The sequence below is a fragment of the Myotis daubentonii genome, chromosome 17 (assembly GCF_963259705.1).
Source record: "Myotis daubentonii chromosome 17, mMyoDau2.1, whole genome shotgun sequence".
In the NCBI taxonomy this organism is placed as follows: domain Eukaryota; kingdom Metazoa; phylum Chordata; class Mammalia; order Chiroptera; family Vespertilionidae; genus Myotis; species Myotis daubentonii.
The window spans coordinates 840,258-867,538 of NC_081856.1; the positions used below are offsets into that span (position 1 = coordinate 840,258).

Below are 27,281 nucleotides of genomic sequence, written 5' to 3' on the forward strand. Positions count from 1 at the left end.
CCCTCCCAGCGCCGGGTGACGGCTCCGCCTCCCGCACAGCAGCGCGGCCCGCACCTTCCCGGGCGCCGCAGTCATGGCTGCAGATGGGGCGGATGAGCGCTCGCCTCTGCTGTCCGCCCCCCACTCAGGACATGTCACCCCCACCGCCCCGCCGCGCCTACCGGAAAGCAGCCCGCAAGGTAAGACCCGCAGGGCCCTTCCCACTCGCGGGCCCAGCGGGGGAGGGGCGCTGTGCGTGGGGGGAGGGGGAGAGGGGCTCTGTCCGGGGTGCGAGGGGGTGGGGCTGGGGGAGAGGGGCGCTGTCCGGGTTGCGGGGGTGTGAGGCGGGGGGAGAGGGGCGCTGTCCCGGGTGCGGAGGGGTGGGGCGGGGGGGGGGCAGAGGGGCGCTGTGCGTGGGGGGGGGAGAGGGGCGCTGTCCAGGGTGCGGGGAGATGGGGCGGGGGGGGGGGGAGAGGGGCGCTGTCCGAGGGGAAGCGGGTGGGAGGGGAGGGCGCCCACTGCCTGCGCTGTGGGCTTGGTGCGTGGAGTGCGCGTCACCCTCTGACCTGGGTGCGGGCCCACGGGCCTCGGATTCAGCGGAGTCAGCGCTCCATCTGTCACAAGCCCTTTCAGCTGCGGAGGAGCCTGGGCGCGGCTCACCTGGGCATCTGATCTTGAAAAGCTTCCTGTGAAAAACGTGGTCTCCTAGGCTCACCCACCCACACTCGGTCAGTCCGGGAGTCGCCTTAAGGGGAGGAACAGGTTCATCCATTTTCCTGTGGGGCCCGGAGTGCCCGCCCCCCTTGTTCCTGCGGCTGGTGAACGAGGAGGGAGAGCAGGGAAGATTTTGGTGTATATGTAGGTGAGATTGAAATTAACTTTAATAAGTAACACAGTTAATACTGTGTCTATTTCTATCCATTTTTCTTCTCTAGATGGAATCCAAAAAGATTGATAGCTTTTTGGGAACTGGAGAAAGAAGGGAGGATCTATTTACCAAATTATTAAATTTATTCACAGATCTTTGTTGTGAGCCTTTCAGGTGACTTGTGTGGGTGCAATAAGGGGATCAGGGGTGTGGAGAATGGGAGGCGATGCTTTAAAAGTCACTTGAGAGTGTGAGCTTGGTCACAATGGCTCTTGCAAATGTAGCTCAAGTGCATCCATCTTCTCCAGACGATGTGAGAACTATAAAAACCTGGGAGGTGCGCGTCGATGTTTCTGACAATCTGGGCAGATCGTGTTTCCTTTTTCCAAGTCCCGGCTGGAATTGGAGCCGCCGTGGAGCAGGTTAAACTCGTGCAGTGTTTAAACGTTTTTACTTAACAAACGATAGCTTGAAAAGCAACTACTGAGATCTTAATCCACACTTAGCAAGAAGCAGGAAAGTGAAAAGAAGTTTAGCTGTGAATATTTCAACATGATCCATGAGTTGAGAAATAAGGTACAAACTGGAACAGAAACTCACCGAGAAGGCACACAGTCCTGCTCTGGGTCAGCATTAAACTCTGCCAGAGGGAGCCACGTGGAGAACTTTCTTCAATGAGCACATTTGATATTAATATTTCACTGTTGTCTAAATATTATGGTCTAGAATGTGTTTCACTGCTTATCAATGAATGTTTCAACTTTATCAAGCCACACTTTTAATACAAAATATTTGACAGTTTGTTAAGAGGAGGAGTTTGGGTTTAACTAACTTTCCTATAATAGATTTCATGTCCTCTATGTTGCGTCTATGTTTTTGATCAAATACTGGCTCGATTATTCCACCAAATGGTCATACCCATAGATCTGCCTGTAGACTTCATCATTGGTCATATATTTGTTTAATCTGATAAGACTCCTCAAACTGCAAAATAAGGTACAAGTTTCAGTTCAGCCACTGAGAAAAAAAGAAGTTTCATTCCAGAAAACATTTAAGAGCCAAAGAAATTCAAGTTTTAAAAAACCAGAATTGGACTGAGTACATTTTAAAGATATTGGCTTTATTCAGTGATTCATGGCTCTGGCAGCATCCCATCCAGCCAATAGAAGGGAGCTCCGAGGAGCTGTGCCAATGAGAGACTGTTCTGGGCAGAAGGAGGCGGGACCAAGGAAGTCCTCTAGCAGAGCCTGGACTGCTGTGCCCAGGACACTTTCCTCGGGGATGACAGATGCCCTCACAGTGCTGGCCAGGCCGCTCCTCACTGACTGGTTTACCCTCCCACTTCCGGGAGAGGCTGCAGGTGTGATTGTCTCCTTTGGTGACACGGGGCTTCCCATAAGTTGCTCCATGTGGGGCCTGTTGTCTTGCCTTTAACAACTGGTTTAGCAAGAAGATCTTTCTGCCTTGTAGCAGAGTCACTTTTCTTCTTAACTGGAAAGGGACACAGGTTACCTAAATAGAAACTACTTTGTAAGTGGGGGGATAAGGTTGCTTCAGAGTTTGTGTTGCTTTGGCACTTTCCTAGATTTTTTCCCTTTCCCTGGCTGCTGTTGTAAAGTTAATCTCTTTTTCTTTGTAAGAATGAAAATATATATGTGAAAACTAAATGTAAAGCATAGCTCCTTTCTCTGGCTTCGGGTACATTTGTTGAGCTCTGCATGACTGCACCCCTCATTATGGTCTCAGGGACAACCTGCCTCGGGGGCGGTTTGGCTGGGGACCACCCTCCTGCCAGTGCCCAGCTGCTGACCTGGGGCTGGTACCTGCACCTCCTTGGGATCGGCTCGCCACCTGAACGGGGTGGTGTGTCGTGTTCCCTGTTGCTCTCCCAGCCTGTGACACCGTGTTCTTGGTACCGAACCTGGATACACTAGGACCGTGGCCGGCAAACTGCGGCTCCTGAGCCACATGCGGCTCTTTGGCCCCTTGAGTGTGGCTCTCCTAAGCCTTAGGAGTACCCTAATTAAGTTAATAACAATGTACCTACCTATATAGTTTAAGTTTAAAACATTTGGCTCTCAAAAGAAATTTCAATCGTTGTACTGTTGATATTTGGCTCTGTTGACTGATGAGTTTGCCGACCACTGGTCTAGGAGACAGATCTACCACTCAGAAATGTAGACGCAGCCCTCGTGGCATCCCCAAGGAACCCTTGGCCCCACTGAACAGGCAGATGTTGTGGGGACCCCCTTCCCCGCACTGGCGCTCGGGGCTGTGCCGTAGTTCACCTCGCGCCAAAGAGGGAACTTCTCAGCCAAGATATTGCGCCCAGCTCTCCACTGTCCGAGCTCTGCCCCTCCGACCAACGTGGGTGCGGCCTCCCCCTGAACCTGGCGCTGGCTGCTCTGTCCCAGCGGAGCTCCCGCCGTGGATGTGGAGGGGGCGGGCGTGGCTCTGCCCTCAGGAAGCTCCCCTGGCACCTGCCCCCTGGAGCTGTGCCTGGTGTTAACGGGAGCTCCTCCAGCCCCTCCAGGCCTCCTGCTCCCCTGGACCCTGACGTGTCTCCCGCACCCCACCGTGGCTGATGCAGAACAAATGCTGTGATGTCGTGTGATGTCCTGCTCGGGGCGCTCGGACATCTCAGCGTCATGAACTGAGGCCGAGCCGCCACCTCCACGGACACCGTTCAGCCACGTCCGCTCCAGGACACACCGCGTGCAGCCCGTCTGCCCGTCCTGGCCCGGCCTGGGGTTCGGCTCAGCCCAGCGCACAGTCCTCCCCTCCACCCTCTCCCGGGCCGCAGGGATCTGACCGTGGATTTTATCCAAACTTTGCTTCATCCCCAGTCACTGTCCGGACCTGCCGGGAAGTTTGAAATCAGGTCCCCGTTATGGGTGCGGAGGGCAGTTGACATTTGGGGTATAGTTTTGTAAACAGGAACTGGGTCATTGGGGTAGACCTGGCAAGATGAATTGGATTTTATCAGTCCCATGTGTGTTTCTCCTCTGAAATGATGATAGATTGACTAGTTTTATGCACGTTACTAAAAGAAAAGGGGACCTTTTGACAGTTTACTATGCTCAAACCCAACATGTGTGACTGACTAGGTGACTGGTATCTTTTTAGCAGAGCTGCCCCCTCCATACACCTCCATCTCCAGCCCGGATTCTGGGGGCATCCCAGTGATAAATTGTCGCGTGTGTCAGTCGCTGATCAGCCTGGACAGCAAGCTCCACCAGCACGTGGTGAAGTGCACGGTCTGCAATGAGGCTACAGTAAGTGGAGTCTCCGCCAGTAAAAGCATCGATTGTTACCTGACCTCCTCTCCCCCAAGGAAGTACTTCCACAGTGTGACTTAAGCGTAGGTGCAGGCTGGACACAGAGATGGCACATCTCCACACCCTTCCTGTCTTCTCTCAGCTGTCTATTCCTCTTCAGCATACAAGGATCCTCCGGGTGTTTGTAGTTCACTTCATTGTGAAAATGTCAGGGCGAGTTTAAATATGTGCTTTGGCTCTTTACTTTTTAAAACGAGACTGACCACAGTTATTTGTAACTAGAGCCCCGGTGCACTAAATTTGTGCACGGAGGGGGGGGTGTCCCTCAGCCCAGCCTGTACCCTCTCCAATCTGGGTCCCCTTGAGGGATGTCCTACTGCCCATTTAGGCCCACTGGGATGGGGCCTAAACTGGCAGTTGGAAATCCCTCTCACAGACTGGGACCCCTCGGGGGATGACCACCTGCTGGCTTAGGCCTGCTCCCCGGGGGATTGGGCCTAAGATGGCAATCAGACATTCCTCTGGCAGCCTGGAGCCCTCAGGGGATGTCCACTTGCCAGTAGGGAGCAGGCCTAAGCTGCAGTCGGACATCCTTAGCGCTGCTGAGGAGGCGGGAGAGCAGCCATTAGCCTGGCTTGTACTAGCAGCTGTTAGCCTGGCTTGTGGCTGAGCAGAGCTCCCCATGTGAGAGCGCCCTGACCACCAGAGGGCAGCTCCTGCATTGACCATCTGCCCCCTGGTGGTCAGTGTGTGTCATAGTGACCAGTCATTCCCAGTCTTTCTGCTGTTAGGGTCAGTTTGCATATTACCCTTTTATTATATAGGATTATCTTCAATGTTTATTCACATCACAGTGAAATCCATTTTCATTTTCACTAAAATGAAAATATGCTGATGTTCACCACAAATATGGACTTTGTACTTATGTGGAGAATTACTTAAACATATTTTATGTTTGCAGAATGTCAGTATGGCTTTTCTTTTTAGGAATTTATTATTGATATTTGTACCAAATCCTATATAATAAAAGGCTACTATGCAAATTGACCCCTCTATCAGGAGTTCGACCAGGGGGCTGGGCCGGCCAGCCAACTGTTTGCGGCCCCTCCCCCTGGCCAGCCCCGTCCCCCAACTACCCCATCCCCCCATGAGGGGCAGGCCTGCCAGCCAACCTCCTGCATCCCTGCCCCAGCTGTGCCCAAATTTGTGCACTGGGCCTCTAGTTGTTTATAAGTTGCTTGGTATTTTATTCCATTAGCTTGATATTAATTTGGTGAAATGTCCAAAAAATTTGAAGGGCAAATTTCTTTTACTAAACTTTGGGAAAATCAACTAAATTTAACTAAAATTTTCAGTTTTAAGTAATAAATTTGTAAAGTGTATGTCAGTTAGATTTAGTATATTTCTGCTTTTATGGTAAGTCTTTATTTTTAAAATGTCAATCTCTCTTAAAATCTGAAATTAAATTAATTTGTTTTATTTGTATTTTTTCCCCTCTTTAGATAAGTATGAAAAAGGTCAGCTAGTGATTATTGTATCTCTAAAAACCATAAAGCATGGATGCTGGGCTTTATATGTTTTATGTAAAAGTCATAAAATAAAGCCTTAAGTTACAAAGTGATTTTTCCATTGTAAATATTTTTTTCTATAAAGGACATCATTGGAAAAACTGTATTGCATAGACTAGAGGCCCAGTGCACAAATTCGTGCATGGGCGGGGTCCCTTGGAATGGCCTGTGTGGATCGGGACAAAACCTGCAGTTCAATGCCACCTGCAGCTCCTACCTGCTGCTCCCGCTCATCCTGGCCCCACTGTGCCTGCCGCGGGCTCACGCCCAATCAGTCCCATTCAGAAGAGGCTCACACTGCCACAGCAGCAGCTCTCGCCAGTCATGAGCCCTGAATCTGGTGCCCTCCTGAGGGGAGTGGCCTGCGGGATTGGGATGAAACTGGTTCTCCAACATCCCCTGAGGGGTCCCAGATTGCGAGAGGGTGCAGGCCAGGCCAAGGGACCCCACCGGTGCACATTTGGGGCCAAGGAGGGAGCACAGGAGGGCTCCAGGGTGTGTCCAGCCCCGTCTTGCCCAGTCCCGATGGGAGCCGATCAGGGCCGGTCAGCTGGGGAGGGACCGCAGGAGGGCTCCAGGGTGTGTCTGGCCCTTCTCACTCAGTCCCAATTGGCCAGACCCCAGCAGCAAGCTAACCTACCGGTTGGAGTGTCTGCCCCCCGGTGGTCAGTGCGCATCATACGACTGGTTGACCAGTCAAATGTCTGCCCTCTGGTGGTCAATGTGCATCATAGCGAGTGGTTGAGCAGTCTTAGCATATCATTAGCATATTATGCTTTGATTGTTTGAACAGTTGACCGGTCACCGGGCACTTAGCATATTAGGCTTTTATTATATAGGTTAGATGACATCTATAAAACCACCTGGTTGTTTAAGTTGAACACTTAGTAGTAAATTTCATTAGCATTAACCTCCTTAGTGCTCTTCGTGGAGTTGGCAAACAATACAAGTTGTTGGACATAAGCAGTAATTAAAAAACATCGACCAGTGCCTCAGAGGTCTCCTTGAATTTTGTATTCGTGGTTTTCCCTCCTGTTCCTCTACTCCATTGTTTCTATTTGGAGAGAGGCAGCAGATTCTGCTCGGGGCTGGCTCTGTCTTTGCCGGCCCTTGGCTTACCCAGGTCTGCCATGGGGACTGGAAGGATTTCGCCAGCCAGCAGCACGCGCAACAGTACCTTTCAAGAAGCCAGTACAGAAACAGCACAGTCCACACAACGACAGGGTAACACACTGCTGTTCCAGGCAGGGGAGACAAAGGAGAAAGTCCCAATGCAACCCAGGTGGGTGGGCCTCTGCATGGGAGCTGGGGACGGGAGCCACGCCCTGACTTCCAGCTGCGCTCCCACCTCAGCCCCTGCTTGCTGGGTCGCGCTGCGGGGAACCGGTGCTGGGCTTAGGGCCACTGCCCACCCAGGGTCACCTTGGCCACGCGGGAGAAATGTCTCCCGATGTTCCCAGGGCTGTTTAGGTCAGCAGAGGGTGCCCTGCCCAGCCCAAACTCTCCAGCACTCTTCACAGCCTCAGGAGTCAGCCTGCAGGTCCCCCGGCCTTGGTTGCTGCTCCCCCTGGTCCTGCGGATACGCCCCCAGCTGGGCCCACAGAGGAGGTGATGACGTCCTGACACAACTTTACTTCTAAAAACAACCTTTCTGGTCTGTGTCATAAACAAGGGCATTTAAACAACTTCAAATCATAAGCAGATGGATTTGAAATCATATTAAACTAAATACACAACACACCACCCATAAAAACTTTTGTTTTTAAATAAGTAGAAAAAGAGGAGTTTTAAAACTGTACACTTGCACTTGGACGTCAACAGAACAGGCTGGGCCAGTCCAGAAACAGCACAGTCCAAACAGGATCCCCAAGTCCCTGTGCATTTAGCCACCACCGTCAGCCTGGCTGCTTAGAGGGCTGCGCTCACCCAGCAGCAGGAGGTTTGACTATAATAAGTTATTTCTGGACATAAAGAAAGTTGTGCTGAAATTTTTATATCATTACTAACCCTCTTATATAAGAAAGCAAATAATTGTGAATATTCCAGAGAAAATGAATAGTATCCAATCAGATTGTCTTGTGTGGAATCAGTAACATTACAGGGAAGGAAAAAAAGTCTTTGAGGAGTGCTTTAGTATAAGACTTGCTAATGTTCATGTAATTTGATCTTAAATTTGTGAAATGAGGAGGTGCTAGGCAACTGGATGCTTCTCTGGAGAAATTCTAGATAGAAAAAAGAAGATAGGATGGACCAGGGCTCAACAGAACGGCGCAGGTTTACGATGATTCATTCTCCTCGGGTCAACCACCTCTGAGAGGAACCTGATGTTCCTGGGGAGATGAAAAAACAACCTCACAACAGCAACAACACAGAGCAAGGCTAACACATGCCCTTTTTATGTCAGGAGATAGAATTGGAAAGGGACGTAGGAGGGTGTGTGTGTGTGTGTGTGTGTGTGTGTGTGTGTGTGTGAATATGGATACATTTTAGGTAGTATAGTAATACATTCTGAATGTTTGTGAATTTTAAATATTCAGATTTTCTATATAATGTTTAATAAATTATAGGTGGCTTATTGCTAACTTTTATATATTTCTACCAATATTATTTACTTAAGTTTCTTTAAATCTTTTTTTATTGATTTGAGAGAGAGAGAAACATCAATTTGTCGTTCCACTAATTCATGCATTCATTAGCTGATTCTTGTTCATGCCCTGACCAGGGACCAAATCCACAACTTTGGCGCATCAGGATGGTACTCTGACCAACTGAGTTACTGGACCAGGGCTGGAAGTCTTTTTAAAATCAGGTGCAGACTTACAGAAAAGTTATAACAACAATAGTAGGTGGTACAGAAAGTGCTCATAGCTTCTTCATGCACAGCCCTCACATATTAACATCTTGTCACATCAGCTTTCTCTTTCTAAATAAATTATCATTTTGTATAATATTTTAAGGTAATTGCAGTCATGATGCTTAACTACTGATAAACATTTTAGTGTGAATTTCTTTAAAAATAAGACATTCAGCCCAGCTGGCGTGGCTCAGTGTTTGAGCACTGCCCCATGAGTGAAGAGGTCACCGGTTCTATTCCTGGTCAGGCCACATGCCCAGGTTGCAGGCTTGATCCCCAGGGACGGGAGTGTAGGAGGCAGCCTCTCATTCTCTAGTCAATAAAAACATATAAAATAATAATAATAAAAATAATACATTCACTTATACAATTACAGTACAATTATCAGATGCAAGAAATTAACATACTATTATCTAAGTTTTGACTGAGTTCATGTTTGTCCAGTTATTCCATTAAAAATAAAAATCTGGTCCAAAAGTCAATATAGAATTACATGTTGCACTTGGTTATCATGTTTCTTTAATCTTCCTTTATCTGAAATTTGGTTTTGCTTTGTCCTTTATTGCCTGGACATTTTTGAAGAGTATAGGCAAGATACTTTGTGAGACATTCCTGAATTTGGGTTTCTCTGATGTTCCCTATGGTTAGATTCAGGTCACACATTTCAAGCTATTGTGCCCAGGAGTGATATTCTCCTTTCGGTGCATCATGCTAGTATTGAAGCTTTTAAACTGATTATAAAATTAAAGAAAATAAAAGAATCGCTAGCATTAGAGCTATTTTAAGTTTTTATAAGTTAAAAAGGTATCATAAACTTAATCCTTCTGCCTGGCCAGCGTGGCTCAGTGGTTGAGCGTCAACCTATGAACCAGGAGGTCATGGTTCGATTCCTGGTCAGGGCACATGCCTAGGTTGTGGGCTCGATCCCCGGTAGAGGGTGTGTAGGAGGCAACCCATCATGATTCTCTCTCATCCTTGATGTTTCTATCTTTCTCTTCCTCTCCCTTCCTCTCTGAAATTAATAAAAATATATATATTTTAAAATGAATCACTTCTATTCTAGTGAGTAAAGTTTAGGAAAAGTTCACATATGTCAGCGCACACTCCTCTTTGCCCACTGTTCTGAGTAAACCTGCTCTTCCCCTGGACAGGTGCGCAAGCCCCGGGAACGCTTGCACCTGCCAGACAGTCAGAGGACCTTGTCCTGTGAACGGGTGCATTAAACATTCCTCTCATATTAAAGACCCTTACAAACTAATTTGGAAATATTTCCTTCATTATCAACTCTCAACATCCTCCAAATTTCATGGAGTGCTTGCCAAGAGTAGACTATTTAAAAGCATTTATGATGCACTTGTCCTTAAACTGTAATTTGATACCATTAGCCTTCATTTTCAAAGAATTAATGCGTTTTGTATACACAGACAAGCGTTGTCAGCCTGCACTTTGGTTAATTTGCTGTGTTTGTATTCCCTCTCTTGTCCAGCCAATCAGAAACCCCCCGGCAGGGAAGAAGTATGTTAGATGCCCTTGCAATTGTCTCCTCGTTTGTAAGGACACATCTCGGCGAATAGGCTGCCCGAGACCCAACTGGTAAGAGATGAAGATTCATTCATTCATTCATTCATTCATTCATTCTTTCTTTCATTCATTCATTCATCCATTCAACAAGTATTTATTAAAGGCACATATGTGCCAGGCATTGTTCTAAACAAAGTCTGTGTCCTCGTGGTCATTACAGGACCTGGATTATTTTTCTTTGTGAAAGGAATGATATAGTTTGAAATTAATGGTCACAGGCATTTGCAAGATACAATATTCCTGAATGAGCAATGGAAGTTTTCCTGACGTACTTAATGCACTGTAATAAGTCAGTTACTTGTGAAACTTACATATTTAAAAACAACGAATCAGTTTGCCTTTTATCTAATTCTTCTTCATCTAGAGGTGTTTGTTCTAAACGCCATTGGGCGCCTGCCTTGGGTGCACTAACGTTTGCAGGGCACATTCTATACAATACGTTCTGGAGTTATGTGCAGATGCCACCATGGAAGTGCCCAGGTTGTAGAATGCCAAGACCTGGACTGTTTTTTCCTATGGTTTCTGCCTTTGGACCAGTGCATCATTCACAGCCCTCCCTGGAAGGAAAGTAGCCGCCGCTTCCCTTTCTGTCCGACTAGGCAGATGCTAGGGAGCCAGGAGTGCAGGCAGGAGTGGTGTGACAGCAGTGGAGGCTGGGGCTCGCTCCTGGCAGATGCAGGGTGTTTCACTGTGTTTAGTATTTAGTGTTTGGCCACACTCAAGCTGTCTTCCTAGATAGGGAATAATAACTTTCTGATTTGAACCTAGAACAGCAGTTAAATCATTCCCAAGTTTTTTTTTAATTGCAAATGGTAGTTAAATAGTTCCTAAGTGTTTTTTTCTCTGTGATTTTGACTCCAGAGTTGGGCTTATTAACTTAATTTTTAAACAACTAATAGAACCTGTTTTCATTGCTGTCCTCCCAGCTCATTGGTGGGCTAATGAAGCTGTTCCTCTCCCTGCAGCAGGCGCATCGTTAACCTGGGCCCAGTGATGCTCATTTCTGAAGAGCAGCCAGCTCAACCTGCGGTGCCAACCCAACCAGAAGGTGCCCGGGTGGCGTGCGGGCACTGCGGGAACACCTTCCTGGTGAGTGGCCGACACGTCTAAGTGACCTCACCTCTCAGTGCTGATCATGGCCACATGGGTCTGGCCACCACTCATGGTCAGCGGTTCTGTCCAGTGAACTGACCAGAAGGCTTCAGTGGAGCCTTTTTAAGAAAGTCAGGTACTTGGAAGTGCAGCCAGAGTGCGCGGCAGCTGCTGTGAGTCAGGCATGCAGTGCACCTCTCTTGGTTTATTTGCCAAAAGGGCCTCTCCAAGGAAGCTCCTGGGAACCCCGTGGCCTGGTGAGGGGCAGAGTCTCCCCATCCTCACCTTCTCAGTGGAGCACAAAGTGCAGGTTTATAGATTCAGAAAAAAACTTATTAGGATTTATCAGAGATTTTCTTATTTAAAAAGATAAACTTGAAGTAAAGTGGATGACTCTGGTATCTGATAAAGCCTTGGGTAAAAACTTAGAAGGCATAAGTAACTACATATGACCAAAAGTTAGTTACTACTCTTACCTTTAACCTTAAGTTTGACATTTACGGGTTAATTTCATGACTCACGGTGTCAGGAGGGCTCCTCAGCCCCTGGAAGCATGACGTCCCTGGGGAGCCTGTGTGGGAAGAAGCCCTCCGGAGGGCAAGGGGCAGGCCCAGGGGGCAGTTTCTATAAACAAAACCAGCCATAAGGGTGACAGAGCATAAGATTTGCTTTATTTCTTCCAGTTTTTATTTTAGTGAAGTAACTTGTGCACATAATTCCAAATGTCAACTCGGAATAGAAAGCTTTATGGGAAAACAGCGGCCGCCTCTTATCTAACGCACCCACTGCCAACCCCAGGACTTCGTCTCTTCCAGCTGCTCTGCTGACATTGACTTTCTGGGGTTAAATGTTTGTTTATCCTTTTTCTTTTGATGAAACAAGTTTAGATATTACCTGCCTGCCCCATTCATATCCTCTCATTCCATTCTCCCAGGAGAGTTATAATATTTTATTCAATTAATACTTAGGGTTTACATATTTTATCATTAGGTAAATGGTATTCACAGCTGAGCCAAGGAATGTGCTATATTCCTCTCCTGTACGGCTTTCACATTTTTCTTGGATTTGTTCGTTTTCCCTCCCCCTCTGGAATCTACTTTTCTATGTACAAATCATTAGTTCTTCCCGTATTCTTTCACAGAGTGTGGCACTCCTATCCCTCCAGGAAACACAGCAGGGATCCTGCCTCTCAGCTGTCACCAGGGCTCCCCTTCACAGTATCTTGTAGTCCCTGGCACTGTCTCCCATGTGGGGTCCTGGGTTTAATCCTTCTGCTGGAGCACTTCCTCTCAGCTTTTCGAGAAAGGATGTAGAAAAATAAATTTGAGCCCTTTCATTTTTTAAACAGCTTTAATCTAATTTCACATTCACTTTATAATTTGTTCAGATGTAGAATTACAGGTTGACAATTGTTTCCTCTCAAGATGTTCAAGGGTTTGCCCCTCTGGTGAGAAATTCAATGCTGTTCTGACTCCTGACCTTTTCTCTGTGACCTTTTTCCTTGTGATATTCCTCTTTGCTCTTCCATGTTGCCTAGGGCTCTGAATGGCATTCAAATGTGCTGTGGGAGTGGTGGGGGAGTGGGCAAGCTCTTGGTTCTCAGTAGTCTCTCCTGGTCCCCTCTGCTGGCTTTGTTCCCTTTCTCTATGAAAGATCACTTTCTCTCTCTCTGAAACATTCTCTTCCCCTTTGGCTTCTTCCTTTCCTTAGTGGGGAATGGCTCTAACTATATCTTCTAACTTTAATTCAAAACTTTTATTTCAGACTAGAGGCCCGGTGCACAAAAATATGTGCACTCGGGGGGCGGGGGGGGGGAGGGGATTCTTCAGCCTGGCCTGTGCCCTCTCGCAGTCTGGGACCCCTCGGGAGATAACGACCTGCTGGCTTAGGCCTGCTCCCGGGTGGCAGAGGGCAGGCCCAATCCCTAGGTGCAGCCCCTGGTCGGGCTCAGAGCAGGGCTGATTGGGGAGTTGGGGCACCGCCCCCTGTCATGCACAGAGCAGGGCGGATTGGGAGGTTGCAATGCCACCCTCAGTCACGCTCAGGGTAGGGCCGATTGGGGGGTTGGGGCACCGCCCCCTGTCACACTCAAGGCAGGGTCGATAGGGAAGTTGCGGCGCCACCCCCTGTCACGCACAGAGCAGGGCCAATCCAGGGGTTGGAGTGCTGCCCCCTGTCATGCACAGAGCAGGGCCCATCAGGGGGTTGGGGCACCGCCCCCTGTCACACACAGAGCAGGGCGGATCAGGGGGTTGGGGCACCACCCTCTATCACCCACAGAGCAGGGCCGATCAGGGGGTTGGGGCACCGCCACTGTCACACTCAGGGCAGGGCCGATGGGGAGGTTATGGCTCTACCCCGTCACACACAGAGCAGGGCCCGTGGGGGGGGCGGGGTCGGGGCGCCACCCTCTATCACCCACAGAGCAGGGCCGATCAGGGGGTTGGGGCGCTGCCCCCTGTCACACACAGAGCAGGGCCGATCAGGGAGTTAGGGCACTGCACCCTGTCACACACAGAGCCGCAGGGCAATCAGGGGGTTTGGGTGCTGCCCCCTGTCACGCTGATCCTGGTGCCGGGAAGCCTCGCGGCTCCGCTGATCCCGGTGCCGGGAGGCATATTACCCTTTTACTATATAGAATAGAGGCCTGGTGCATGGGTGGGGGCCGGCTGGTTTGCCCTGAAGGGTGTCCTGGATCAGGGTGGGGGTCCCCACTGGGGTGCCTGGCCAGTCTGGCTGAGGGGCTGAGGGCCGTTTTCAGGCTGATGGGTGACTGAAGCTCCCAACTGCTCCGTTTTTTCTTTTTTTTTTTCTTTTTTATTCTGGGCCAGCTTTAGCTCTGAGGCCTCGGCTGCTGAAAACAGGTTTCTGGCCTTTGTTTACCGTCTGTATTTGATACAATGTTGTGGTCCGGCTGGCTGAAGCCCCGCTGAGTAAAGCAGGTTTCTGGGGTTTTGTTTAGCTTCTACATTTGCAGCATAGTTGCTTAGAGTTGCAGCTGAGAGGCCAGCAAGTCAGGCGGGGAACGTTGGAGTCCTCTGTCACTGAAGCAAGCAAGCCTCATGTTAGTTTCAAGCTGCCTGGCTGCTGGCCGCCATCTTGGCTGGCAGTTAATTTGCATATCTCGCTGATTAGCCAGTGGGAAGGGTAGCGGTCGTATGCCAATTACCATGTTTCTCTTTTATTAGTGTAGATGATCTAACTTAACTTTTAATTCCCAAGAGTTTCCCTGTGTTCTCTGATTAATTTTTCATTTTTTATAAAGAGCTTTCTCTTCTTTATAGCAACTTTCTGCAGCTCTTATTTTTTTCTGAGGCATGTTATTTTTTATGCCTTATTCTGTTTTCTACCCATTTTGCTATCTGTTTTTCTTTTGTGATAGAGGTTTTACTGAAAAGTTTATTTATTTGACAGCAAATCCCTGATTGGGATCTCTGTGCATGCAGCAGGCATTCAACTTTTTCTCCTTCTTTCTCCTCCCGCCACCTCACCCCCCACCCCGGCCACACACACACACACACACACACACACACACACACACACTCCTTACCTTCCTCTCCTTCTTCTCTCCTTTTGAAGAATTGTCAACTCTGAGTGTCAATGAGGTTTTTTTATGGTAAGTTTCTACGGGAACAATCCCAGATCTCTTGTGAGGACACTTTCTAGGATCTGAGAAAGGTAGTGGGTGAAGGTCTCACCCACTCCTCAGAAGGCAGAATGGAACCTGTGCCTGCTTCTAGAGCGCTGTCTTATTCTTCCCCTGATCAGCCTGGTGTTCCTCAACTCACAAACCTCTTTTCAGAATGAATTCTCTTCTCTCAAATGTGTTGGGGGAGGAGAGAATCCTGACTTTGTGGTGTGAAGGGAAGTTTATAACCCGTATTCCTACTTTACCGCCACCCTCACCACCCAGGGGAAGCCCTGGCGGCCCCTCACCACTGCTCTGTCCCTGTGGGCCACTTGCTTCACACACAGGCCCTGGCAGACGGCCACACCATCACTGACTGAGTCCGTTGCCAAGTCTACATCAGTTTCCAGTGTCCCAGTTCCCTTCTGATTCTCTTTTGTCTTTGTGGTCTTATACAGTTTTAAATTCATTCACTATCATTTTAGTTAGGTTTGGGCAAGGAAATGGAAATGCATGCATTTATCCAATTTATTACATTTATCAAGAATTGTTATGCTTTTCTGACTTAGTAGGATAAATCTTCTTTCTTGCTTTGATGTTCTATTGATTAAATCAGTGGCAAAGTGCATAAATTAGAGGATATACTAGGTAAATTAGAGCAGGGGTCCTCAAACTACGGCCCGCAGGCCACATGCGGCCGCCGAAAACGTTTATCCAGCCCGCTGGGTGTTTTTGCCACCGCTGCCTGTCCTGCTTCGCAGCCAACTTGTCCCCGGCCCGCAGTGCGCATGTGTGGAATGTCTGAGGGACAGTGAACTGGCCCCCTGTTTAAAAAATTTGAGGAACTCTGAGTTAGAGGATATACTTGGTGAGAGTAGTTAACAAATTTCTTTTAAAAATCATTACCTATTGATTTATAATAGAATGATATACTCTGTAGGTATGGATACATTTATTACTTTGACTACATTAAATATATTTATCTTTTTTGTCTTTTTTTAATCCTCACCCAAGGATATGTTTTTATTGATTTTTTTATTTTTTTTTTTAGAGAAGAGGAAGGGAGAGGGAAAGAAAGAGGGAGAAACACCCATCAGTTACTTCCTGTATGAGGAATTGAACCCACAGCCTTCTGATGTACAGAACAGTGCTCCAAACAACTAAGCCATATCAGCCAGGGCTACCTTCTTCTTTCTTATATGTAAATAAATCATATTTTGAAATACCATTTTAAAATCTTCAAAAGAGGTTTATTTTTCACTTCAGTGAGCTCCTCTCATAATTACCTTGAATTTTGCCCAGTTCTGTTTTGTATTCCAAATCCTTGTCATGGTAGCCACATTATAAGTAAGTTCATTTTATTTGTTCAAAAATCTATATTGAATGAGTTTCCGGCACAGGCTAAGTGCTGGGGAGGCAGGAAGGCACACTTACTGCCCTCATGGGCTTTTCTAATTGAATAGGAGGAGAAAGACAATTAAAACATGAAATATTAAAATGTTTATATTTAATTTTTCAAAATCACCTAGTAGCGAATTCTAGAGAATAATCCAAATTGAGAAGTTACCTAGATATGTTTGTGACATGATTTTTATTACTTTAAAAAAGTGTAAGCATGAGATATTTTCCTTTGAGATGGAAATCACTAAGTGATATGAAAGTCAAAGACTAACTTGTAAAGCTTCTCTTTCATACTTAATATTTATTGCAGGCAAGTGGACCATTATAGCATATCAGCATGGTCATTATGATTATAAACTTTAATTTTTTAGCAGGAAAGGGTGTTTTGGGTTAATATGTTGTATTTGAAGATGATTTCAACATTCCTGAAGAACACAGTGTTTGGTGACTGCGGGATGCAGACTGTACCGATAGGAGGGCTGTTGCTTCAATTTCAGATTAATGAGAGATGCTTTGTGTATGAAGAGTGAACAGGCTGCAAAGTTTTCAATTCTGACACGAGGACTTCACATTATTATTATTATTATTATTATTATTATTATTATGCTGATCATGATCAGCCATATCCTTTGTACTACATTCTTTGCCCTTCCAGCTTTAACTATCAGGATAATTCATTTGCTTATTCGCTACCTTGTTTTCCCCTAGACCCGTGGTCGGCAAACTGCGGCTCGCGGGCCACATGCGGCTCTTTGGCCCCTGGAGTGTGGCTCTTCCTAAGCCTTAGGAGTACCCTAATTAAGTTAATAACAATGTGCCTACCTATACAGTTTAAGTTTAAAACATTTGGCTCTCAAAAGAAATTTCAGTCGTTGTACTGTTGATATTTGGCTCTGTTGACTAATGAGTTTGCCGACCACTGCCCTAGACACTACAAGGCCTGAAAACAATTGAGACAAGTTACAAATTTCACAGCATTGAAAATATTTAGTTTAGTTTCTTTACTTTGTGAGTTTCCCACATTAATAGAATAAATAGCTGCATTTCAGTAATGAATCTATATGTATTTAAAAGGCAAGTCCTCAAGATTTAAAGGAAAGAAAACTTTGAAGGTACATGAAATGTTTGTATTCTTTTGGAGTGAATGAGACATAAATCTAAAAGAAATGACCCTAATCACAGCAGTGCATTCAACTTCCTTTTAGAGCAACCCCACTTGCGTCAGACCCTTGGGAAAGTCACGGGAACTGTTTCAGATGGGAATCCCCAGCTTCCTGCAGGCAGGGGGGCGGGGGGGAGGTAGTTGCCTTGGCTGTGATCCTGGGTGACGTTTGAGCTAAAAAAAACAACACACCTTATCAGATTGGATGGTCTTCAGTTGTTTTTCTTTTCAAGCCCTCTCTTTATTTATTTTACAGTGGATGGAATTGAGGTTCAACACTCTGGCGAAATGCCCACACTGCAAAAAAATGTAAGTTCCCCGCCATTGGACATGCTCTGGGAAGTACTTGTGAACAAGTTAAAGATTTCAGAATTCTCACTTAATTAGATTTTGATCTTAAGACATGCCATGAAATGAATGAATGCATAATATATTTATACTTTTCAATACAAAAAGGAAATCTTTAAGCCCTTTAATATTTCATTTTAAAATTTAAATGATTAGGCTTAATATCACTCTCTGAAAGGAAATAAGTTTAAAATTATCCATAACTTAGTGAGCATTTGCATATGTCCTAAGAGGTTATAATCTATTACAAATAATCTAAAATTTATATTCAAATGGGCTATATTTAGGAGAAAAGGTGCTTGCTAGCTATTCTAATCTCCTGCCTAAAGGCATTATATCAGTGGGGAAAAATAGAAGATATATATATATTATATTTTATAGATTTCAGAGAGGAAAGGAGAGGGAGAGGGAGAGAGTGATAGAAACGTCAATGATGAGAGATATAGGCTGCCTCCTGCACGCCCCCTGCTGGGGGTTAAGCCCACAACCCAGGCATGTGCTCTGACTGGGACTCAAACGTGACCTCCTGGTTCATAGGTCAACACTCAAACCACTGAGCCATGCCTGCAGGGTGAAGATATATATATTTATTATTAATAGAATTTTTAATCCTCATCCAAGGAGTGAGGATATTTTTTCCACAGATTTCAGTGAGAGTGGAAGGGAAGGGGTTAGTGGAGGGTAAGAGAGAGAAGGAGGGTTAGAGAGAGAGAGAGAGAGAGAGAGAGAGAGAGAGAGAGAGAGAGAGGGAGAGAGAGAGAGAGAAACATCAATGTGAGAGACACACCAATTGGTTGCCTTCTACAGGTGCTCCAACCTGGTGGGTGGGGGTTGGGGGTGGAGGGGATCAGACCTGAAACCCAGGTACATGCCTTTGACCAGGAATCAAACCTGAGACCCTCTGGTAAGCAGGCCAACACTCCAACCACTGAGCAACACTGGCCAGGGCTAGAAGATATTTTTATTAAATATACTAGAGGCCTGGTGCATGAAATTTGTGTACGGGAGGGGGTGTCCCTTAGCCTGGCCTGCACCCTCTCTAATATGGGACCCCTCAGGGGATGTCAGACTGCCAGTTTAGGCCCAATCCCTGCGAGATGGGGCCTAAACCGGCAATCAGACATCCCTCTCGCAATCCGGGACTCCTGGCTCCTAACTGCTTGCCTACCTGCTGGCCTGATCCCCCTAACTGCTCTCCCCTGCCGGCCTGATCACCCCTAACTGCCTCTGCCTTGGCCCTGCCATCATAGCTTTGTCCAGAAGGATGTCTGGTTTAATTAGCATATTACCCTTTTATTAGTCTAGACCAGCCGTGGGCAAACTATGGTCTCGGGCAGGATCCGGCCCATCTGAAATGAATAAAACTAAAAAAAAAAAAAAAAAGACCGTACCCTTTTATGTAATGATGTTTACTTTGAATTTATATTAGTTCACACAAACACTCCATCCATGCTTTTGTTCCGGCCCTCCGGTCCAGTTTAAGAACCCATTGTGGCCATCGAGTCAAAAAGTTTGCCCACCCCTGGTCTAGACAGAGGTGCACGGCTGGGAGCTGGCTCGTCTGCCCTGAAGGGGGTCCTGGATCAGGGTGGGGGTCCCCTTGGGGGGCAGTGCCAGCCTGGGCTAAGGGTTGGGGCAGTTTGCAGGCCGGCCACACCCCCATCAGGGTGGGGGGGGTCTCTGTTGGGGGTGGAGCCAGCCTGAGCAAGGGGCTGAGGGCCATTTGCAGGCTGGCCATGCCCCCATCAGGATGAGGGTCCCCTCTGTGGGGCGTGGATGGCCTAGGTGAGGGGCTGAGGGCTGTTTGCAGGCTGGCCATACCCCCTTTGGGGTGGGGGTCCCCACTGGGGGGCGTGGATGGCCTGGGTGAGGGGCTGAGGGCTGTTTGCAGGCTGGCCATACCCCCTTTGGGATGGGGGTCCCCACTGGGGGGCGTGGATGGCCTGGGTGAGGGGCTGAGGGCTGTTTGCAGGCTGGCCATACCCCCTTTGGGATGGGGGTCCCCACTGGGAGGCGTGGATGGCCTGGGTGAGGGGCTGAGGGCTGTTTGCAGGCTGACCACACACCCTTTGGGGTTGGGGTCCCCACTGGGGGGCATGGCCAGCCTGGGTGAGGGGCTGAGGGTTGTTTGGGGGTGGTTTACAGGCTGGCCAAGCCCCCGGTTTTGTCCGGAAGGACATCTGGAAGGTCTCCCAGTCTAATTAGCATATTACTCTTTTATTAGTATAGATTTTATTGCACCTGTATTGGGAGTCCCCAAATCACCCCAAGATTCCATGATCTTCTCAGGGGACTAATAGGAATTACTATTATATGTTTGTACTCACAGCTATGATTTATTAGTGTGAGAGTATACAAAACAAACTAGCACAGAAAAAGGTGCATGGGCCAAAGTCTGGAGCAGCCGTTCTCAACCTGTGGGTCGCGACCCCTTTGGCAGTCGAACAACCCTTTCACAGGGGTCGCCTAAGACCATCCTGCATATCAGATATTTACATGACGATTCACATCAGTAGCAACATTACAGTTATGAAGTAGCAACGAAAATAATTTTATGGTTGGGTCACAACATGAGGAACTGTGTTTAAAGGGCCAGAAGGTTGAGAACCACTGGTCTGGAGGAAAGAGAAGCAAGTCTCCAGGAGCTCCCGCCCAGGGAAGGCGCACAGGACCCTCCCTTCCTCCAGTCGCACATCCGTGCTGCCTCCCGGAGAGGCTCAGTGCAGACTCCGGGCCGAGGTCCTTGTTGGAGCAGGTCCCACAGGCACCTGCTGAACAGCACAAACGTAAGCTCTAGAATCCCAGCAGGAAAGCAGGTGTTCAGCGCTACCACATTGACTGCACAGTTAGGCATGGTAAGCCGGCAAGCCACCTAGTTAGTTAGGTAATGTGAGATCTCTCCAGACCTTTCGAAGACCGCAGCCTCTGGACTGCTGCATTAACAACATGCTGCACAGCATCTATGCTGGTAATAAAATTTTAATTTAAAAGTTATTATTCTCCACATATGTGTGTGTGAATTATAACTTAAGCTAAGGAAATTAAACTAGAATGTTTTGACAATTCAGTGTTGAAAATTGAAAATAGGAGTTCACAGTTTAATCTGTGCGATAGTTAGTATGATATAAATACCTTATCTGTTTTAATACAGAAATCCTAAGAATTATTTCTAGGAAAAATGAATTAAAAACTGTCTGAGAAGTAGGGTATATATAACAAAATATTTCCCTTTATCTCTGCTAAAAGTGATCCCAACTAAATATAGCCCTAAGACAATAACTCTTTACAGCATATTTCTAGCTTCAAATAAACTAATATTTTCCTTTTTATTTGTGTGAAATTAATCATCTGAATTCATAACTTCTTTGCATCCAGTAGAAGTCTGTACACAAAGAAGCAAAGTGAATAACTCCTAATAATTACACTAAAAATATATATATACTCGAGGGACACTTCCAGACACACACATAAGTATGTGACTATGACTGTGCAGTAGCTGTATTTTTACAAAAACGAAGAAAATTAAATTGCAGGCATCTTCACCGAGCATAAGAAACTGAATTAAAAATTTCTATAGGGGAGGAACTTTAGGAGACTCCGGATACAGCTGGCTGCTTCTGCTTGCTTAAGTAATTTAGGGCAGCAGCAGTATTTTGCAAGTGATAAAGACGTATTGAAAACCTAGTACTCTGTGATTAGTTAGAACATCACAAGACAGTGTATTAACGTGAAGAACTTATATCAGTTACTTAAGGAACAACTTACATAGAAATTCACATGGGATAAGTCCACTGATGTGGCACTGCGAGGAACGAACGCTGGCAGAACTGGGTCACATGCGCACCCCGCCCCCCCCACCCCACCCTGCAGCACTCTCAGTCGCAGCTGATTTCTTTCTCTTTGAATTTTTTCTTCATAACAAATGATGAGTCATGTGTTGACGTAAGATTTTGAGTGAAAATTTTATTTCCTTAAACACAAATAACAAGTACCCTAAAGTTACTCCTAAGGTGGAGAAGTTACTTATTACTATGAACCTGTCAGAGGACGTGGGGGGGAGGGGGTGGTGCCCGACTCCAGCACCCACATCCTTCTCCTGTTGCTGGTGCCCCTCGTGCAGTTGCCGCGGGCAGCCTGGTCCCAGCCCAGGGAGCCCTCACGTTCTGAAATACAGGCTGGGTTCCATTTCCATGCGCGTGTCATAATAAGCCTCAGACTAGCAGAAATGGTGATTTAATCCGTGATAACGATTATTAAATTCTAGAGGCCCGGTGCACAAAAATTTGTGCACTCATTGGGGGGGGGGGTCCCTCAGCCTGGCCTGTGCCCTCTCACCGACTGGGACCCCTTGGGGGATGACCATCTGCTGGCTTAGGCCTGCTCCCCGGGGGATTGGGCCTAAGCTGGCAGTCAGACATCCCTCTGGCAGCCCCGGAGTCCTCAGGGGATGTCCAGTTGCCAACAGGGAGCAGGCCTAAGCTGCAGTCGGACATCCTTAGTGCTGCTGAGGAGTCCGGAGAGGCTCCTACCACCACCACTGTACTGGTAGCCATCAGCCTGGCTTGTGGCTGAGCAGAGCTCCCCCATGTGGGAGAGCACTGACCACCAGGGGGCAGCTCCTGCATTGAGCGTCTGCCCCCTGGTGGTCAGTGTGTTTCATAGTGACCAGTCATTCCCAGTCGTTCTGCTGTTAGGGTCAGTTTCCATATTACCCTTTTATTATGTAGGATAGAGGCCTGGTGCATGGGTGGGGGCTGGCTGGTTTGCCCTGAAGGGTGTCCCGGATCAGGGTGGTGGTCTCGCTGGGGTGCCTGGCCCGCCTGGGTGAGGGACTGATGGCTGTTTGCAGCTGGTCACACCCCCTTTAGGGTGGGGGTCCCCACTGGGCTGCCTGGCCAGCCTGCAAACAGCCCTCAGCCCCTCACCCAGGCTGGCCATGCCCCCCAGTGGGGACTCTTCCCATGGGGGCGTGGCCAGACTGGGTAAGGGGCTGAGGGCCATTTTCAGGCTGGCCACACCCCTTCAGGGTGGGGGTCCCTGATGGGGGGCCTGGCCAGCCTGGGTGAGGGACTGAGGGCTGGTTGCAGGCCCCTCCTTCAGTGGCCAGCCTGGGCAGGCAGGAAGCTTGGCTTTCTCCAATGCCAGGGGCAACCCAAGCCTCCTGCCCTCTCCAGTTGGCTCGGTGGCCACCGCCATCTTTGTCCTGCCAATTTGCATATTCACTTCTGATTGGCTGGTAGACATCTCAAAGTGACAGTTCACTTACATATTTCTCTTTTATTAGTGTAGATGTTTCTCTCTCTCCCTCTCTCTCTGTCTCTCTCCTCCCTTCATCTCTGAAATCTATAAAAATATATTTTTTTTAAAAAGAAAATAGATTTTTTAATTGGAAGATCATTATTGACCACACTGTTTTGGTGTGGATATTTTCAATGACCAAGGCTTAAACTTTGTTTAAAGCCACAATAATATATCACATACTCACTAATTATGATTGTGATTCATGTTAGTTACTAAAAATGACATTTTTCTGTAAGTCCTATCTCCCAAGATGAAGAAATAAATAGAAGTGTGTATGTTACTGAAGTCACAGATGAGTACTCACAAGGATGCGATAAAGAGTGATTATTAAATACTTAACGTTCTCTCTTGTTCTCATGATTTGCAGCTCCTCAGTGGGTTGTGCTCTTCCACGAAGACGCTGCTGTGCATACATTACCATTGGAATGATGTGCTTTTTCATTGGAGTTGGATTAACTGTGAGTATTACTTTCCTCTCAACTTTATCACAATTAAATGAAGAGCCTGCCTCCCTGGCATACCAGGGCCAGAACCTTCTGAAGGCCTATGGGCAATTGGGGAAGTTCAGTCCATGGACCTGTTTTAGTACAGCTCACCCACCCAAGGGAAATGGTATCTTGGGACCCCGCTGAAGGTCCTTGGCACTGGAACTTTACTATCCATTTAAGGGAAGCCCATTTGTTTTCACTTAACGCCAGAACCCACCTGGCCATGGCCAAAGCCAAAGCAACGCTCAGTCGGCTGTGGAGGTCTGCAAAACCCGTCTTCTCCTTGTTCAAGTGAAGCAGAGGTTGTTGTCATGCGAGTGGCTTGTTCTCAGAGGATGCGGAAGCTAAGCAGTTGGCATGGGGGTACCGTGGGGAGAGGAAGGGCTGATCTTCTTTGCTGCCATTTCCTTTCCGGCTCCTTGGTCGCACCTGTCCATGTATCACTCACCACGTGAAATTACACAGATTAAGTTCCTTTTAATAATAACATGTTTTAGTTGGTTTTTTTTTTTTGCTTACTTCATAAAATTTGTAGCTATAATAGCAGCATCTTAATAATTTTAATCTGTGAGTGATAATCAAAAGTATACAAACTCATTTTATAGGGATTTTGTGGCCCCAAGAATATTGTTCAGAAAAATCATATGTGAACCAACACAAGTTCTCCAGTTGATTATTCAGGATGGTTTCTTTGTATTTTAGTGGTAATTCCAGTTTCATCCTTGGAGCGTGTCTGTATAACATCCACTTACTCTGCCACCATTTTTAATCTCCCAACACAAGTTATCTAAGTAGATAATATTTTTTTTCAGTTTCCAACCTTTTGTATTTATATTGCTTTCTATTTTAGGTTGGCACCCAAGATTTTGCAAGGCGATTTCATGCAACCTATGTTTTGTGGGCAATTGCTTATCTCTTAGGCTTGATCTGCCTGATCCGAGCGTGCTATTGGGGAGCCATAAGAGTGAGCTATCCAGAACACAGTTTTGCATAAGCTTGCTTATGAGCAAGTGAATCAGGTGAGAGTATCTAGCAGTTTTCGATAAGCTGCTCTGGACTCTTTAAATCATTTATCCTCATGGATTCCATTCTGGTTTATGTATAAAGTTTCAAGACTTTGGGAGTCTTTTATGAACAAATGCTCATTGCACTACATTATATGCAAATGATAGTTTGTTTTGCTGCTAGGTTTTCAAGCTCTGAATAATAAAGCCGTGTCTTCATGTCCTTTTACATCTCTTAAACATGTTTTTGGATTTGCCACTAAGCATTAGATCACCTTTCATTTTTAAATAGTTATTCCATTACTTGCTGATCTGTGAGTATTACCAAGAAGTATTTATAAATGTTTCTATGTATACTTACATTTTAATTACCATATCAAAATTGCCTGCTTCAAAATCTAAGCAATATGCATTTTGCTTGAACTGCTTTAAGATCATAGTGACCTTATCAGGAAAAGAATTTGAGTGTACCTTCAAATACTTGACATTCTTATCAGATAAAAACCATTTATAGATACTGTTTGCTTGTTTTTTGTTGTTTGTAGAAAGATACACTATTTTGGTAGTAATTTAAAATACAATAATGAAAATATTTATTTGTCCACAGTTAAAGATGATGTTGGATAAATGCATTTTTTTCCTCAGAGATCACAGGACTTTTGTCTTTTATTTTGTCTGTTGTTTTATTTGCCAATTATATAAGTTCTGGTCTAGATTTATGATTTTAATGTCTAAAAATAATAAATGTATTTCTGTATGTATTTCTTTATAATGCCTGAAGGAAGCGTTTTCAATAACATGTTTTATAATACTTAACCACTTAAACAAAGATATATGTACATTTGCTTGACCTCTTCTTCATTAAACATGGTAAATGTTTCCTATTGGGATCATCAGGGACTACTTCTGTGTGAAGGGAGCCTGTGCATTTTATACTAGCTAATATGTTGAGATTCGAAAGCAGTTACTCTTACCATTTTTCTCAAATATAGCTGTTCAAGTAATCAAAAATTTATTCATGAAAATAGATTACAGACAAAAAACAACAGTTTTCAAAGAATTCACTAGGATGAAAAAGAAATTGCTTAGTTGAAAAACAATGTTCTAAAGCCCTTAAAGCAGAATTTGAATGAGATGATCTGAGTGAATTAATTGGCTCTTCCAGGGACAAGAACATGTAAATTTATTTATGTTCCCAATTAGTACAAAAAATGTGCTCATCAAACAATTTGGAAGAAAATACATGTAAACTTGAAAGAGTGAATGATCTGTATTATAAAAGGTCAGTGGCCATAACGCTGTAACGCCATAATGACCAAACGGCCCGTCACCAGGAGGTACACTGATGGGTCTCGCAGCGCTGCGGGTCTCGGTCTCGGTCTCGCAGCGTGGCGGGTCTTGGGTCCTGCGGCGGGTCTGGGAACTCGCGCAATTTTGCGCACTGGGCCTCTAGTAACGACATAAATGTGGTAGCTCAGGATTACATGTACCTTTGAAAGTACAGTAATAAAGATTATTGTTAAAAAACTACCTTGTTATATTCCATTTTTTAAAAAAATAAGATGTAATTTCCAAAATTGCCTTGAGATCTTATTCTGAAGTTTTCATGTTTAAGAACATATATTTCTTTATATATAATATTCACTTATTTTTTATAGTATTTTCATGGTTTCATTTTAAAAATGTAGATTTCATATCTATTTATAACATACTTGATGTAAGGTATGAAATAAGAATCTAAATTATTTCTTATCTTATTGGATGACTAATTGTAATAGCATTATATATTAAATAATCCATTATTTTCCTATTCATTTGAAATCTCATTTGATTATAGGGTGGGGCAAAGGTAGGTTTATAGTTGTTTATATGGAAAATAATACACTGATCCTATCTAATAAAAGAGAAACATGGTAATTGGTGTACAACCGCTACCCTTCCCATTGGCTAATTAGCATGATATGCAAATTAACTGCCAGCCAAAATGGTGGCTAATTTTATATACATAGGCTCCAAGTGGCAGAGCGAAGCCTGGTGAGGACGCAGGCGTTCTGCCTCAACCCGCTGGTGGAGGGCCTCTGGGCCTGCTTGGTCAGCGCTGCTGGGGGTGTTGGGAGAGCAGAGACACAGGCCACAGGGGGGCCGTACCCAGAAACCCCAAGCCCCGCCTCAGCACTGGGGTTGGGGCAGCAGAGGCACAGGCCGCAGGGGGGCCGGCACCCAGCCGCCCCAAGCCCCGCCTCGCACTGCGGTTGGGGGAGCAGAGACAGAGCCTGCAGGGGCGGGCACCAGCAACCCCAAGCCCCATGGCCCCCGGAGGCGCTGGGGCCGCTGGGGTCAGAGGAGCAGAGACACAAGCCTGCAGCGGGGCCCAGCACCCAGCAGCCCCAAGCCCCACCTTGGCGCTGGGGTTGGAGGAGCAGAGACACAGCCCTCAGGGTGACCTGCACCCAGCAGCCTCAAGCCCCACCTCGGCGCTGGGGTCAGAGGAGCAGAGACACAGCCTGCAGGGGGGCCGGCAGCCAGCAGCCCATAACCCGAAGTCTGCAGAGGTGCTGGGGCCACTGGGGCTGCAGCAGAGACACAAACCGGCAGGAAACCTGTGGAAAGGGAGATAAACTATCATAACTTTATCTCCCTTTCCACAAGATGAGAAAACTGACCCTGATTATTTAGTGATATGGCCCACGCCTTTTTACAAGCACAGGGTATGTTATGATCACTCCCAG

At 46.5% G+C, this 27,281-nt stretch overlaps 1 protein-coding gene across 2 annotated transcripts; it reads left to right on the forward strand.

The window, feature by feature from the left end:
- On the forward strand, positions 1-25,396 carry PIP4P2 (phosphatidylinositol-4,5-bisphosphate 4-phosphatase 2). Of its 2 annotated transcripts, none has more exons than XM_059672113.1 (7): positions 1-179; positions 3,974-4,122; positions 10,034-10,140; positions 11,094-11,217; positions 17,668-17,720; positions 23,428-23,518; positions 24,399-25,396. In XM_059672113.1, exons 1-7 carry the CDS (start codon positions 74-76, stop codon positions 24,540-24,542), a joined length of 774 nt encoding a protein of 257 aa, XP_059528096.1. In that variant the 5' UTR covers positions 1-73; the 3' UTR covers positions 24,543-25,396. The 2 variants fall into 2 exon arrangements, with proteins under 2 accessions (XP_059528096.1, XP_059528097.1); XM_059672114.1 differs by having other exon boundaries at positions 3,977-4,122.
- The last annotated feature ends 1,885 nt before the right edge of the window (positions 25,397-27,281 follow it).

What these genes read in the sequence shown, in the direction of transcription:
- PIP4P2 (XM_059672113.1), top strand. Translation starts at nt 74, where the DNA reads ATGGCTGCAGATGGGGCGGATGAGCGCTCGCCTCTGCTGTCCGCCCCC. An exon ending in ACCGGAAAGCAGCCCGCAAG is followed by an intron (nt 180 to 3,973) that starts GTAAGACCCGCA and finishes GTATCTTTTTAG; the next exon opens with CAGAGCTGCCCCCTCCATAC. An exon ending in GGCTGCCCGAGACCCAACTG is followed by an intron (nt 10,141 to 11,093) that starts GTAAGAGATGAA and finishes CTCTCCCTGCAG; the next exon opens with CAGGCGCATCGTTAACCTGG.